The sequence below is a fragment of the Cibotium barometz genome, chromosome 26, assembly GCF_041138505.1.
Source record: "Cibotium barometz isolate CiBa-2024 chromosome 26, ASM4113850v1, whole genome shotgun sequence".
NCBI classification, from domain to species: Eukaryota; Viridiplantae; Streptophyta; class Polypodiopsida; order Cyatheales; family Cibotiaceae; genus Cibotium; species Cibotium barometz.
The window spans coordinates 13,784,897-13,800,037 of record NC_141071.1 but is presented as its reverse complement, the minus strand read 5'-3'; the positions used below and the strand labels follow the sequence as shown (position 1 = coordinate 13,800,037).

At 40.8% G+C, this 15,141-nt stretch overlaps 1 protein-coding gene across 1 annotated transcript; it reads right to left on the bottom strand.

The window, feature by feature from the left end:
- Window positions 1–6,262: 6,262 nt before the first annotated feature.
- LOC147623693 (pentatricopeptide repeat-containing protein At2g39620-like) lies at window positions 6,263–11,223 on the bottom strand. The gene has a single exon (XM_086820291.1). The coding sequence runs from the start codon at window positions 10,914–10,916 to the stop codon at window positions 7,272–7,274; it is 3,645 nt and encodes a 1,214-aa protein (XP_086676417.1). The 5' UTR covers window positions 10,917–11,223; the 3' UTR covers window positions 6,263–7,271.
- Window positions 11,224–15,141: the final 3,918 nt, after the last annotated feature.

Genomic DNA, 15,141 nt, shown 5'->3' with positions numbered 1-15,141 from the left:
AAGGGGAAAGAGAAAAATTCAACAAAAGAAGGAGGAAGTGAAAGACAACTCCACATATGAGAATACCGATGAAGAGGAGTACAAGTCTATGACAAGAGGTATTCATGATAAACTATATAGTGAAATTCACATGGACGTGGTACAAGAGGTCTTAGATTAACTTATGGAACAAATTGCTAATCCATCACAATGTATATATGTAAGGAAACTCCCAGGGTATGTGAAGACTCAAATTGAGTTGTATTTACAGGTGAGGAAGGCAACTCTATTGCCTTTGATTCCACTATGTCACCTTGTCTCTAATCCTTCTATCCAAAGAGTTAATGAATAATACAAGAAGCTTATATTTTCAATAAATTAATAAATAATTATATATTTCCATATTGTTTGAAGTCAACCACCATGTATGGGCCTGGATTGAGGAGATCAAATGAGGTAAGCCTTTAAACAATATTGAAATATGTAATTATAATATTGGCTAGATTGTAATCTTTAAAACAAGTTTACTCTTGGTAGCTTTTTCTCATGACATGGAATGCCACCTATGTGTTGAGGCCTCTCTCCTTGGTGTGTTTACAAAGAACAAAGGGAAACTACTATCAGTAGCAAGACTCAATAGGTACAATCATCGCCTTGATTGGTCCAAAAGTGTTATGGTGTTGTTAGCCTCCATTAACCTCTGCCTTATTTGTGTGAAGCATCTACGAACATGGATATGTTGCATCTCATGGCATAGACAATATTTGCATGATCTGCATGTTGGGGTGCACTCAAAAAGAGACCTTATTATGCCATGCATCATAGGAAGATAGAAAGTATATGGCCAAGCACATGGAGGAAGAAGTCGAGGGAGAATAACATCCTTGTTGTTGGTAACAACATCCACTACTTATACTATTGATCATCTTCTAGGTATCAATTTTGTGGTAGGGGATATAGGCTACAATGGTCTCCCCTCTATCTTCATTCCTCCACCCTCCTTTATGGGGGCTGGATTAAGGGATTCCCAAGGGTGGATATGGCCGTGTTTGAGGCAATGGAGGGGGGGATTTTCATGATGCTATTCACTCGCTAACAATAACATTGCCAACCTTAGATCATTGACTGATTGATAGGGGGCTTGTCAATGCTTGACGTGGATGCTCCATCACCATGCAACGTAGTATTGTCAAATCCTTTGTTGTCACTGTTGTTGATGTTTTTAAGCTCTTCTCCTTTAAGGTCCTCCACGTTATCTTTTGCGATCTCAAATGGGATGACTTCTGACTTCAGAGCTTCTTACCCCCCCTAAGGAAGTTAAAAAAGTTATATGTTAACATCTTCTTAAATTATGGAGAGGAGATGCACTAAAGTATTTAAAATACCTTTCTCGCTTTGTTTGCTGCATGTTCCTCACTTTGTTTACTGCCTGTTTCTTTGAATGCTCTGTGAATTGTCTCCTCCTCTATTGGATATTTATCGGGTGTAAATTCAACCACCAAGGGCACATTCTGAATACTTCGGGATCCCAAAAATACCCAACTTGCAACTATGTGTATATTGACACCTCAAAGTTCCAATTTATTGCTCAACCAACATGGAAAATACCTCTAGTTCGTTTCTCTCCATCTATTGAGAAATAATGTGCACTGAAAGTTGTGTAAAATAAACTACTAGTGTTTGTTACCCACCTATAAATGCAACCCTTTTTAAAGCATTCTCCCTTTTTAAAGCATTCTTTGTCCAAAGAAAAGGAAGACTTAGCCCTACCAACAAGTAGCTTCTCGAAGACACTTGCAAAGTGTTTCCGTTTTACCAAAGAGTCACGATTGAAAACATTACAAGTAGCCTCAATTTATAAGTTTGCTCTAGGAACTTGATTAATGTGGTACCATGCTCGATAGCCTAGGACCATAATACCTACTTGTTGAGGAATTTTTTGAAGTCTTGTGTATTGTTCGTCTCGCGGAGTAAATGCTTGCAAGAATTAGAACCAAACTTAACCTATTATGAGTCTCACTTGTGTCTAGGCTGCCTTACCATTATGAATATTGTGTGCTTTTCTTGTCTCGATGTCTTCTTCTTTGGGCAAACAAAGCAAGTTACTCTTTTCATTAGGTGCTAGTAGGGACAAGCATGCAATATAATAAACTATGTCCTCTCTCAGGCCCTTGAGTTTCTTATCCCAATTTATTTGCACAAGTTGGTTGCAACATAACAGAGGATGTTAAGGCCACATTATGTATTGTATATATATTTCTTACAAACTTTACAACAATATGTTGTGCTCACCTGAAAAACTCTTCGCCATGCTTTGGATTAGCCATTGTTGTTAGTTGTCATGTTGCTTTCTCTAACACCTATGATCAATCTCGTAAAAGGTTGTTTGCCATTTTTCCTTAAAAGTTTGTGGCTCCGTCTTATCCTTATGTGCTATAATGTCATACTACCTGACTTGGTTTTCACCCTGAAAACATTGTATCATCATTGCATTCAATATTACCAAAAAAAATGTATTCAACCAAGGAAGCATGTGGAACAATCCCCATGCACTCTGCCATGTGTCACTATAGGAGGGAAGGTCAACTTCCAACACCCCCCTTGAGTGAACGGACACCACACAGTACTCGGCTCAGAGGCAAGGGGTCAATGGGGGCACACTATGGTCCGAGGCACACTATGCCCTACCTCCAATTGTTTCCACCAACTCAAAGGTTGAACAAGGAGCAAACACAATATGACACAAACAAGGTAGACACCATCATCTTTGATACCATATTAGCAAGCAAACAACAACACGAAAGTGCCCCTCTCCATCACCTCAAACACAGCCATATCCACCCTTGGGAATCCCTTAATCCAGCCCCCCCCATAAAAGAGGGTGGAGGGATGAAGATAGAGGGGAGACTATTGCAGCCTATATCCACCAGGAGAGAACTGCCAAGGAAGAATGTGGAACAATCTCCATGCACTCTGCCATGTGTCACCACATTAGGGAAGGTCAACTTCCAACAGTTATTAGTAGTGATATTTAGTTGTAATAATTTACAGACAAATTCTTAATTTGTATGTACCTAACTAAGGGAACAAGCAACAACTAGAAGAAAGTCGGGTTCCTCCTAAGCTCAATGGGAAAAAACTAAAACTATAAACAAGCATTAAGCAAAATCTGAAGGTCATCAAAAGAAATAAAGAGAAACTCAATCTCCACCCAAGAAGCAAGCAGAACCTTACCCTCCACCCAATCCCCAAAAAGCAAGATCTCATGCTCCACCAGAGCAATATCTAGAAACTTGGGCTACTCTGCCAGCTGAAAGTCAGGCTTCATTCATAGCAAGGCATGCAACAACTCTGAGACAAACCCGTAAACAAAAGGCAAGCGGAGCCTTACCCTCCACTCAATCCCCAACAAGCAGGATCTCATGCTCCACCAGAGCAACATCTAGAAACTCGGGCTACTCCACCAACTGAAAGTTAGGCTCCATCACAACAAGGCATGCAACAACTCTAAGACAAGCCCGTAACAAAAGGCCAGGCTATGGCCTATCTCCAATTGTTTCCCCACCAGTTCAAAGGTTGAACAAGGAGCAAACACAATACCATCAGCTTTGATACCATGTTAGTGAGCAAACAACACAAAAATGCCCCTATATCCACCCTTGCGAATCCCTTAATCTAGCCCCCATAAAGGAGGGTGGAGAGATGAAGTTAGAGGGGAGACTGTTGGCAACCTATAGCCACCAAGAGAGAATTGCCAAGGAAGCGTGTCGGACAATCCCCATGCACTCTGCCACATGTCACCACATTAGGGAAGGTCAACTTCCAACAATTATTGGTAGTGATATTTAGTTGTAATAATTTACAGACAAATTCTTAATTTGTATGTACCTAGGGGAATAAGCAACAACTAGAAGAAAGTCAGTTCCTCCTAAGCACAACGGAAAAAAACTAAAGCTATAAACAAGCATCAAGTAGAATCTAAAGGTCATCCAAAGAAACAAAGAGAAACTTAATCTCCACCCAAGAAGCAAGCGGAACCTTTTGGGCTACTCCACCAACTGAAAGTCAGGCTCCATCACAGCAAGGCATGCAACAACTCTAAGACAAGCCCGTAACAAAAGGCAAGCACAAGATTTTAACCATCACAAAGTAGTGAATTTTGTTCCCTAGCTTATTTAGTTTTCTTTGTGTTTAGTAGACATAGAAAACTATGTGTGTAGTAGATAGTTGCAATTTTCTATGTGTGTAGTAGATAGCTGCAGTTTAGGCAAGATTGAGGTTGTGGTTGGCGATCCTTCAGAGATTTGCTTGGCACTAAGGGGCCAAGCTTTTGCTCACTTACACAATGCTTTAGGGAGGTTAACTCCTCCAAGTCATAGATTCAGTCTAAACAACAAAGTTGTATCAGTGTCGCTGCTTTCTCTAATGGTTTGTAGAGTCCCAAACAAGAGGATGGGTGCATGGGGTTGGTGAAATTGTGCCTCTGTGAAATAATTACAATGCTGGAGAAGAGAAAAATATATGGAAGATTGCTAAAGGCTAGTTTGTAACAATGGTTGGGCCCTCATTACAAGCAACTTATACGTTGTCACTTATACTGTCGTCGAAAATAGTCATTTATACGGATGGGAGCTCGTAAATGATGCACACATTGAGGTGTGAAACAAAGGTTCAGCATAATCCATGATAGCCATGTAAGTTGATTTTCCAATATGTAGTCTCGAATCTCAAAAACTGCCACAATATTAATTTTAATTTAAAGCATCTTCATGTTTTTTGGACATTTTATAGACTTAAAATCTTGTATTGTCCTTCTTTATGAGGGCATCCTCGATGCCGTCTTATGTATACCCTAAGCTAGACTATTAGAAGGATGAAGGCAAAGCAGGGGAGTGAAAAATAAATAGTCGTATAGAGGTGGGTGTTTCTTTCCTAAGTTTGATAAATAGGTATAGTTTGGAATCTTGGTTGTAGCTTTATAACTTTGCTATGTTCATAGGTGGGTTACAACGCGAAAGCACTTTTTGTTGGAGTACCTTACATTTCTAGAGATGTGGTGTTAGACCTATTTGCTGGGGTTGGAGACCTTGTGAAAAATGCGAGAAATCTAAGGAGTGTGGAACCGAGAGAGAGAGCAGAAGAAGAAGAAGAAGAAGAAGACGATAGAAGCACTCTAAGGAGAGTTTTGTGTTTGCATAGACAACCGGTAAGAGGGAGAGATAGAGAGAGAGACAATCAATAAGAGAGAGAGAGAGAGAGAGAGAAGAAGAAGAAGAAGAAGAAGAAGAAGACAAGGATAGTGCAATCTAGAGAGAGAGAGAGAGAGAGAGAGAGAGAGAGAGAGAGAGAGAGAGGAGAAGGGAGAGAGTGAGACAGAGAAGAAGAAGATGAGAGAGAGAGAGAGAGAGAGAGAGGAGAGAGGAGAAAAAGGAAGAGAGAAGAACAAAGAAAGAGAGGAGATAGAGAGAAAAAGAGAGAGAGAGAGAGAGAGAGGCTAGTCCAGGCCGGGCTAGGAGGAGGAGAAGATGAAAGAAGAGAGAAGTATGTAGGTATGGGTATAGAGAGAGCAATTGTCAAGGAAGGTTCACTCCAAACTCATACTCATGGTACTAGATGTGGATAGAGCAGATGGTAGCACCACTTTCATGGCAAGGAACAACTATGTACTTTAAAAGGTAATTACATTTAAAACTCGAAAGCTCTAGTTAACACGAGTCCTTGCCTAAAAGCTTTTAATCAATGTGTTGTAGTTGTCTCGCTCTATTGTGCTCTTCGCTGCCATGAATTCTACAAAAATCTTGCTTCACGCTTGTGAAGCCTAAAAAAGAATCGTAGCCCACAAGCTCCAAAACTTGATTCATATATGCATAGAAGCTCAATGTCGTATGCATCAAGAACAATGAAAGCTCAACCTGAAGTCATAGCCATGGAAACTTAAAAGCTTGCACATTTGAGTTACACATTTATGTTGAGTGTCATACACGTCTCTCTTCTGCACTCCTACATTCTGTTGAAATTGCTCCAAGCTACTGTCTTGTGCACTTTTTCTTGATCTTCATGCTACTTGATTCCACTCTCTTCTATGATGATTTAATGTGCTTTATACTTAATGAAATATTAATTTTGCAGTGTACATTTCACTACTAGTTTCAAGCTTAAAAATCTACCTACCTAAGATTTTCTACAGTCTACAATTGCCTAGCCACACTTACATGTCACTTCTAGTAGCCTAGGCACATCATAGGACATTACCTAGTATCGTTTCTAGAACTAAGTTGCACTTCACTTCAAATTCCTGTTGTTTCAATTATTAATTGCTCAACTGTAAATCAATTGATATGGAATCCCTTGACCATTGTTTGTCTTGACTCACATAGCACTGAGTGACGTGCCTCCAGGTCAAATTTTTGGTACCTCACTAGAAGTGGACTGGTCAAGGTCAAAGTCTATCACATAGTCCTGATCAAGAGATAGACCATGCCCAAGGGCAATATTTCTCTTCCCCCCAATACCTACTCTATCCATCCATGCAGCCACCTCCATTCAAGCCATTTCCAGCCACCCTTTCTGAAAACATAGCCTATAGGTCTCATGACTGTGACCAAAAGATGGAGTCCAAAGTCAACTGAACCCCCAGTACTGCAAATTGTACGACAGCCCACTCTTAGCTTAGGCCCTAATTGTCCTGAACACATTTACTACTGGCTTAGGACCCAACTGGTTCGCCCACTACCTCAAATTGTCCTAGAGACTACTAGTAGTGCCTTGAGGCTAAGCCACTGTGGATTGCCGGAAACATAGAATTCATTACACCATGGCTCATAACCAGTGCATGCATGGTTTCAGCATCTCTGCCAACAACCCGAGTCCGAAAAGCACATGAGACTCCAATATGATGTCAAACCAGGACTGTAACCAACTGGAGGAGGCAGGGAAACTGCCCACTCCATTCTATTCAAGTAAATGGGGCCACAGCCACTGCAAATCCACCATCATCACCTTGGTCCCCACAGTACATGAATGCGTTTTGCATCTTTGACAAGAATTGTTCACTATTCTTTCTTAGATATAATCGCCATAGCCATATGGGAGTAATAACAAACCCAAAGATTTTAAAGACCATGTATGGGTGTTCCCTTGGATGTATTAATTAGAGCACACACGCGATACCCAATATCTTACTATGCCTACATAACACATCTTTCTTGGCTTTCAGCTTTGCATCAAAACCTTTCTGTTTGGAATGTATATTATCCCAAAACAAAACTGAGTGCATAATTGTTGCCATGTTGTCAGTCCACCACCAATGACCTAGCCTCCTCCATGCTTGTTTGCCCTGTGATTGCCTCAAACTTGTTTGCTTCTTCCTGCAAGTCAGCACTTGCATAGATGTGAGACATTAAGACATAAGCTAAGGGATCTCTTTCATCCAACCGCACTGCATATTCAAAGGTCTGTTTTCCAAGCTCCATATTTCCCCACTTTTTACAAGCACCCAACACAGTATGCCACACCACAAGATTAGGACAGGCTGGCATCTCTTTTATCATTGCTACTGCCTTGTCTAACTGACCTGCACGACCAAGGAGATCAACCAGCCAAGTATGGTGCTCAACAGTTGGAACAATGCCATAGTCTTTGCTCATGGCCTCAAGGTACATTTGGCACTTATTAAATAGACCTGTGCGATTGCATGCACTGAGAACAATAATGAAGGTGACCGGATTTGGCTTAATACCATCTCCTACCATTCTGTCAAAGACATGAAAAACATTTTCACTTTCTCCAAGCTGGGCATATCCTGCCATTAGTGCAGTCCACGAGACCACATCTCGAACTGGAAGCGTGTCAAATACTTGCTGTGCTTTTGCAAGGGAGCCACATTTAGCATACATATCGACCAAGGTGTTGCCAACAACAAGGTCTCCTTCCAGCAATCCCAATCTTTCGATGTCAGCATGCATTTTTCCACCCTTGTCTGTGGCTCCTATGCTGCCACAAGCTTTCAAGCTGCAAACATACGTCACAGCATTTGGAGAGACACCCTCAAGCTGCATCTGTTCAAAATGCTTGAGTGCTTCCTCGCCATGCCCATGTTCAGCATATCCTGCAATTAGTGCGGTCCATGAGACAACATTTCGAACTGCAAGCTTGTCAAATACTTGCTGTGCTATAGCAAGCAAGCCACATTTGGCATACATATCGACCATGCTGCTGCCAACAAAAACGTTTCTTTCCAGCGACCCCTGTCTTTCAATCTCAGCATGTATTTCTCGGCCCTTGTCCATGGCTCCTATGCTGCCACAAGCTTTCAAGCTGAAAACAAATGTGTCAGCATTTGGGGAGACACCCTCGAGTTGCATCTGTTCAAAACACTTGATTGCTTCCTCAGCATGCCCATGTTCAGCATATCCTGCGATTAGTGCATTCCACGATACATCATCTTGAACTGGAAGCTTGTCAAACACTTGTTGTGCTAGGGCAAGCGAGCCACATTTGGCATACATATCTACCAAGGTGCTGCCGACAACAAGGTCTCTTTCCAACAACCCCTGTCTTTTAATCCTAGCATGTATTTCTCGACCCTTGTCAATGGCTCCTATGCTACCACAAGCTTTCAAGCTGCAAACAAATGTGACACCATCTGGGGAAATACCCTCAAGTTGCATTTGCTCAAAACACTTCAAGGCTTCCTCACCTTGCCCATGTTCTGCATATCCTAGGATCAGTGCGGTCCACGAGACTCTGTCTCGAATTGGAAGCTTGTTAAACACTTGTTGTGCTATGGCAAGCGAGCCACATTTGGCATACATATCGACCAAGGTGTTGCCAACCACAAGGTCTCTTTCCAATAACCCCCGTCTTTCAATCTCAGCATGTATTTCTTTACCCTTGTCTCTAGCTTGTATGCTGCCACAAGCCTTCAAGCTGCAAACAAACGTCGACGCGTTCGGGGAGACACCCTCGAGTTGCATCTGTTCAAAACACTTAAGTGCTTCCTCACCATGCCCATGTTCAGCATAACCTGCAATTAACGCCGTCCAGGCAACTACATCTCGAACTGGAAGTTTGTCAAACACTTGTTGTGCTATGGCAAGCAAGCCACATTTGGCATACATGTCCACCAAGGTGTTGCCAACAACAAGGTCTCTTTTCAACAACCCCTGTCTTTCAATCTCAATATGTATGTCTCGTCCCTTGCCTGTGGCTCCTATGCTGCCACAAGCTTTCAAGCTGCAAATAAACGTCACAGCATCTGGGGAGACACCCTCAAGTTGCATCTGTTCAAAACACTTGAGTGCTTCCTCACCATGCCCATGTTCAGCATAACCCGTGATTAATGTATTCCACAAGACTATGTTTCGAACTGGAAGCTTGTCAAACACTTGCTGTGCCATGGAAAGCGAGCCACATTTGGCATACATATCAACCAAGGTGTTGCCAACCAGGTCTCTTTCCAACAACCCCTGTCTTTCAATCTCAGAATGTATCTCTCGGCCCTTGTCTATGGCTCCTATGCTGCCACAAGCTTTCAAGCTGCAAACAAATGTGACAACATTTGGGGAGACACCCTCAAGTTGCATTTGTTCAAAACACTTGAGCGCTTCCTCAGCATGCCCATGTTCAGCATATCCTGCGATCAATGCGGTCCATGAGACTACATCTCGAACTGGAAGCTTGTCAAACACTTGCTGTGCTATGGCAAGAGAGCCACATTTGCTGTACATATCAACCAACGTGTTTCCAACAACAAGGTCTCTGTCCAGCAACCCCTGTCTTTCAATCTCAACATGTATTTCTCGGCCCTTGTCTATGGCTCCGATGCTGCCACAAGCTTTCAAGCTGCAAACAAATGTGACAGAATTTGGGGAGACATTGTCAAGTTGCATTTGCTCAAAACATCTGAGTGCTTCTTCACCACGCCCATATTCTGCATATCCTGAGATTAGTGCAGTCCAAGAAACTACGTCTCGAACTGGAAGCTTGTCGAATACTTGTTTTGCTATGGCCAGACAGCCACATTTGGCGTACATATCAACCAAGGTGTTGCCAACAACAAGGTCTCTTTCCAGTAACCCTTGTCTTTCAATCTCAACGTGTATTTCTCGGCCCTTGTCTGTGGCTCGTATGATGGCACAAGCTTTCAAGCTGCAAACAAATGTGACAGCATTCGGGGAGACACCCTCGAGTTGCATCTGTTCCAAACACTTGATTGCTTCCTCACCATGCCCATGGTCAGCATATCCTGAAATTAGTGCAGTCCAAGAGACAACATTTCGCACGGGAAGCTTGTCAAACACTTTCTGTGCTTTAGCAAGCAAGCCACATTTAGCATACATATCCACCAAGGTGCTGCCAACAAAAATGTTTCTTTCGGGCAACCCTGTTCTGTCAAGCTCGGCATGTATTTTAAAGCCTCTCTCCAGATCTTTCAGCTTCGCACAAGCCTTGATTAAGGACACAAAAGTATGCTCATTGGGATGTACAGAATCATCCTTTTGCATTTTCTCATACAGGGTGAGGGCATATTGTGGCTTCCCAGATTTGATATAACCACTTATTAGGGAATTCCAGGACCACTCATTCCGATACACCAACCTGTCAAAAACTTGTTGGGCATCACGCATGCTTCCGACTTCCACTAACATCAGGACAAGGTAGTTCCCCAGTGATCTATGAGCTTCCAGCCCACTTTTGCGCATGTAGGCATACAAGCGCAGCGCATGTCCTCGGTCTCTCTCCTTTGTGCACTTGTTCAAGATGCGTACAAAGTCCTCAAGGGGAGGCTGGGGAAGCCGCCCTTCTTCCAAGGAAGGCAATACTTCCTCTAAGCCAAGCATCCTCCAACCACGGCCAGTGCTGTTCTTCATTTCATCATCATCATCATCATCTTCTTCTTCTTCTGCGTCTTCTTCTTCTTCATGTGCTTTGTGCATTCCCTATTGCGTTAGCCTGTCTCTAACCAACTTGAGATTTTATAGTTCATCGATAGCTAGAATCTGGGGCCGTTTGGTTTGTCTGTGGCACGCACAGAGGACAGACAGGGCGAGTTACGAATCAACAGAGCATCACTTACTTTGTTGGTTCGGTTGGCGCACCGATCCGTCACGCACAAGCGCTAGGTCCGTCTGTACATCCCCAACCATTACATACCATGCATGCACCAACATATTTATTTCGAAATAGTCCAAAATTCTTTTTTTAATGGAAAAATATTACATTACACAATTATTATTTATTAACTAGCCATTTTAAGGAACACTTTGAATAGCCCTGTTTCCACCAATTATGGCTCATTCTGCCATCTAGGCAAACTCGATTTGGCAATGGGCTCTGTTCTGGATGTAACAATGCATTGGAATCTATCCCCCATCTCTTCACATGTTGCCTGAGAGTCAAAACAGCTCTGAATCTCCTGCAACAATGTGTCTCCTTCACTCATCCCCATGATCTTAATTGGAAAGAGATTCTACTTGGTGAAGCTAATGGGTGCTCAACCACAATATGGAATATCATTAGATCTGTATTTTTATGGAATATTCAAAGTGCCCTGATGAGAGATACCAAGGACTTAGTTTATGCTAAGATAAAAGAACTCAACAACAGTCTTGTGGCAAGAATGGATGCAGACAGGGTGAATCTCATTGATGAAGCCAGAGATACTGAAATTCAATTAGATTATAAGAAAAGGGAAGCAATAGCTGCCTCTATTCGGATGATGAACTGAGCAGGACATTATGGACCTTGTTGAGGTCCAAGCTACCCTATGAGTCTTTTTATGTCTTAGTGATGGAGTTTAGCTTCTCCAATTTAAAAAGCTTCTTGAAATAAGATTTACATAGAATGTCTTTTCTAATACAAACTTTAGTTCTTCAAAAAAAGAATAGCAACGCCATCCTTTCTAATTAATTATTATCTTTCAAATAATTCCATCATTTATCTTTATTATTTTCCAAAATGGTTGAAGGGCTTCACATTGTTACATAAGTTGGGCAACGGACATTGTGTCACACCTCCCTTGGACACCATGTGTCCAAACAATATGCATGGAAGATAGACACGTGTTGAAAAATTCCCAATTTCAAAACTGGCGACATTTGACTAAATTTGACATTGTAGCTTCCATCTCGGTTTGTGTCTAAGCTGAGCCCTATATCTTTTACTTTTACTATATGTTTGTGCATATTGACATCTCTCTTAACTCTGCTTGCAAAGTGGATACGCCATTTCAGTCGATGCCAAAAGCAATGTGTGAAGCCAAGACATCATCAATTCCTTGACATCTACGACTAGATTGTGCCATCCCTTTTGGTCACTAGTGTTTCCAAAAGGGTAGGCTTTCCTTGCCCTTTGTTTGAATTTACTATTGTGATACATGGTCTTTCTTTTCTCTTGGTTCCAATGTGGTGTTTGATTACAAAGAGAAAAGGGTGTTCGGCATAATTCTGATAACATATGATACATGGCCTTGCTTTTCTCCTAGCTTTGATGTGGTATTTGATTGCAAAGAGAAAAGGGTATATGGCATAATTCTAATAACATGTGAAATTATATTTGAACCATTTGAATCTCGTTAGACTCTATATACGTGTTTTCTCTAATTCTTCTTTGTTGGACTACATAAGGCCCAACCCATTTGTGCATGAGGGTATGAATTTTCAGAGTCCTACCTTAGGTGTGTATGATATGATTCTTGCTATGGATTGGCTCGCATAGAACGAAGTTGATATTCATTGTCACAAAGTGGATTGTTTCCTTCATGGATCTTCACGACGAGAACAAGGTGCAAGGAACTCGAGTAACGAGAGTTCCCAACCTTGTAACTTCATAAAGGCATCTAAGATATTGAAGGAACTTAGGAAGAAGCAAGCAATTTATGTTATTAAGCTTAATCCTGCAGGCAAAGAGTTAGATAAGAAAGAACATGAATGGTTAAGTGAGAATGGTGACATATTCCTTGAAGATTTGACTACAATGTCCCCGCCTCATAAAGTTGATCATGAGATGCATTTGATTACCGAGGCCCAACCAAATTTAAAATAGAGCGCTCTAGATGGCAAGGATTTGTTTGGCCTAGTGTATCCCCTTGGGATGCACCTATTCTTTTCCAAAAGAAGAAGGATGGGACTCTCAAATTGTGTGTTGACTATTGAGGGTTGAATCATCTTACTATTAATAATAAGTATTCCTATTCCCATGAATGAGTTGTTGGACATTTATAAAGGTTGACGTAAAGTCAAGATATTATCAAATCAAGATTAAGGAGCATGATATTCCCAAGATAGCTTTTAATACCCAGTATGGAAATTATCAATTCATATTAATGCCATTTGGATTAACTAATTCCCCCTCTACCATTAATTAATTGATGTTGAAAATCTTTAGAGAGCCTCTTGATGATTTTGTTTTAGTCTTCTTTGATGATATTCTGGTTTACTCCAAGAATGCCGCCGTTAATCAATTGATGTAGGAAATCTTCAGAGAGCCTCTGGATGGTTTTGTTTATCTTCTTTGATGATATTCTGGTTTACTCCAAGAATATTACTGATCATGAGAAGCATGTGTGTAAAGTCTTGGGAACCCTCACGAAAAAACTTTCCACTAAGAAGAGTAAGCATACCTTCTTTACCAATCGGATTGAATTTTTAGGGTTCATAGTATTAAGAGATTGTATATCAAGTGATCTCAAAAAGTGCAAACTGTTAATTGGCCAAAATTGAAGACGGTTAAGAAAATCAAAGGAATCTTGGGGTTTTTCAAGGTGATATTGGATCTTTATTCCCCAATATGCCAAGAACAATTTTCCTTTGAAAACACTTCTCAAGAAGAATAATCCATTTTGATGGTTTGTGATGTACCAGAGTGCTGTTATTGTTTTAGTGACTAATTTGGTGCTAAACTTTGGGAAGCTCTTCGAATTCATTACTGATGCTAGTGGGTTCATTATTGGCGGAATCCTAATGTAAGAAAGGCGTTCCATATCTTATGAGTCTCAAAAATAAATACCTCATTAAAAGAACTATTTGTCTATGATCTAGAGTTTCTTGTAATAGTGCATGCCTTGAAGCTTTAGCAACACTATCTTCTTAGATAGAAGTCTACCTTAGTCATAGATCATAAGAGCATAAAGTGGATTTTCACCCAAAATGATCTTGACATGAGGCAAAGAAGGTGGATGTACACACTTCAAGAGTTTGATTTTGAAATTAATCAAGCAAAGGATTCATGTATTCATAGATGCACTTAGTAAGAAGGCTTCCTTATGGTAACAATAATTTCAAATCCTTTACCAATTAAGATTAAGAAGAAGATTGAATTGGATAAATCCTTTACCCATTGAGATTAAGGAGAAGATTGAATTGAATAAATTCTTTACCCTGTTATCACATTGCTTAAGTAAGAAAGTAAGATGACTCAAAAAATTAAGAAACTTTAGCGATTTATATTAGAGGATGGATGCATGTACTTCAATAATCAGTTATGTGTTTGTGAGAATAGAGATATTAAGAAGAGGATTCTAAATGAAGCTCATGATAGCCTTTATAGCAGGATACCCCAACTATGTGAAGAGACTGTATGGCTGTAAAGCAGAGTCTCCTACTTAAGAAGGATGTACTACAACATGTTTGTCAATGTTTAGTCTACTAGAAGATGAAGGCCAAAAGGACATAATTGCCAGCAAAGTTGCATCTTCTAGATATTTGATAGATGAGATGGGGGTGTATAAGCATGGAATTCATTATTGGCCGTGATTAATGCAAGATATGATTCCGTCTTAGTCATGGTAGATCGCTAGACAAAGTTTGCCCATTTTTATTCTAGTGAAAAAGATGTATACTTCTCTTGATGTTGCCAAGGTTTTTTTGAAGGATATATTCAAACTCCAAGGGTTGGCCCAAAAGGATTGTTAGTATCGAGATGCAAAGTTCACATCCTACTTTTGGACTACATTCTTCAAAGCTATGGGAACCTCTCTGGATGTTAGTATTACCTATCATCCAGAGACTAATGACTAGACAGAGAGAGTGAACCAAGTAATCAAAGATATTCTTCAAGCACATTATGAATGGGAACCTAAAAGATGGATGAATTATCTACATCTGGTAGTATTTGGTTATAATGTATCGCATCATCAAAGCATATGGATTAGTCCATTTAAGG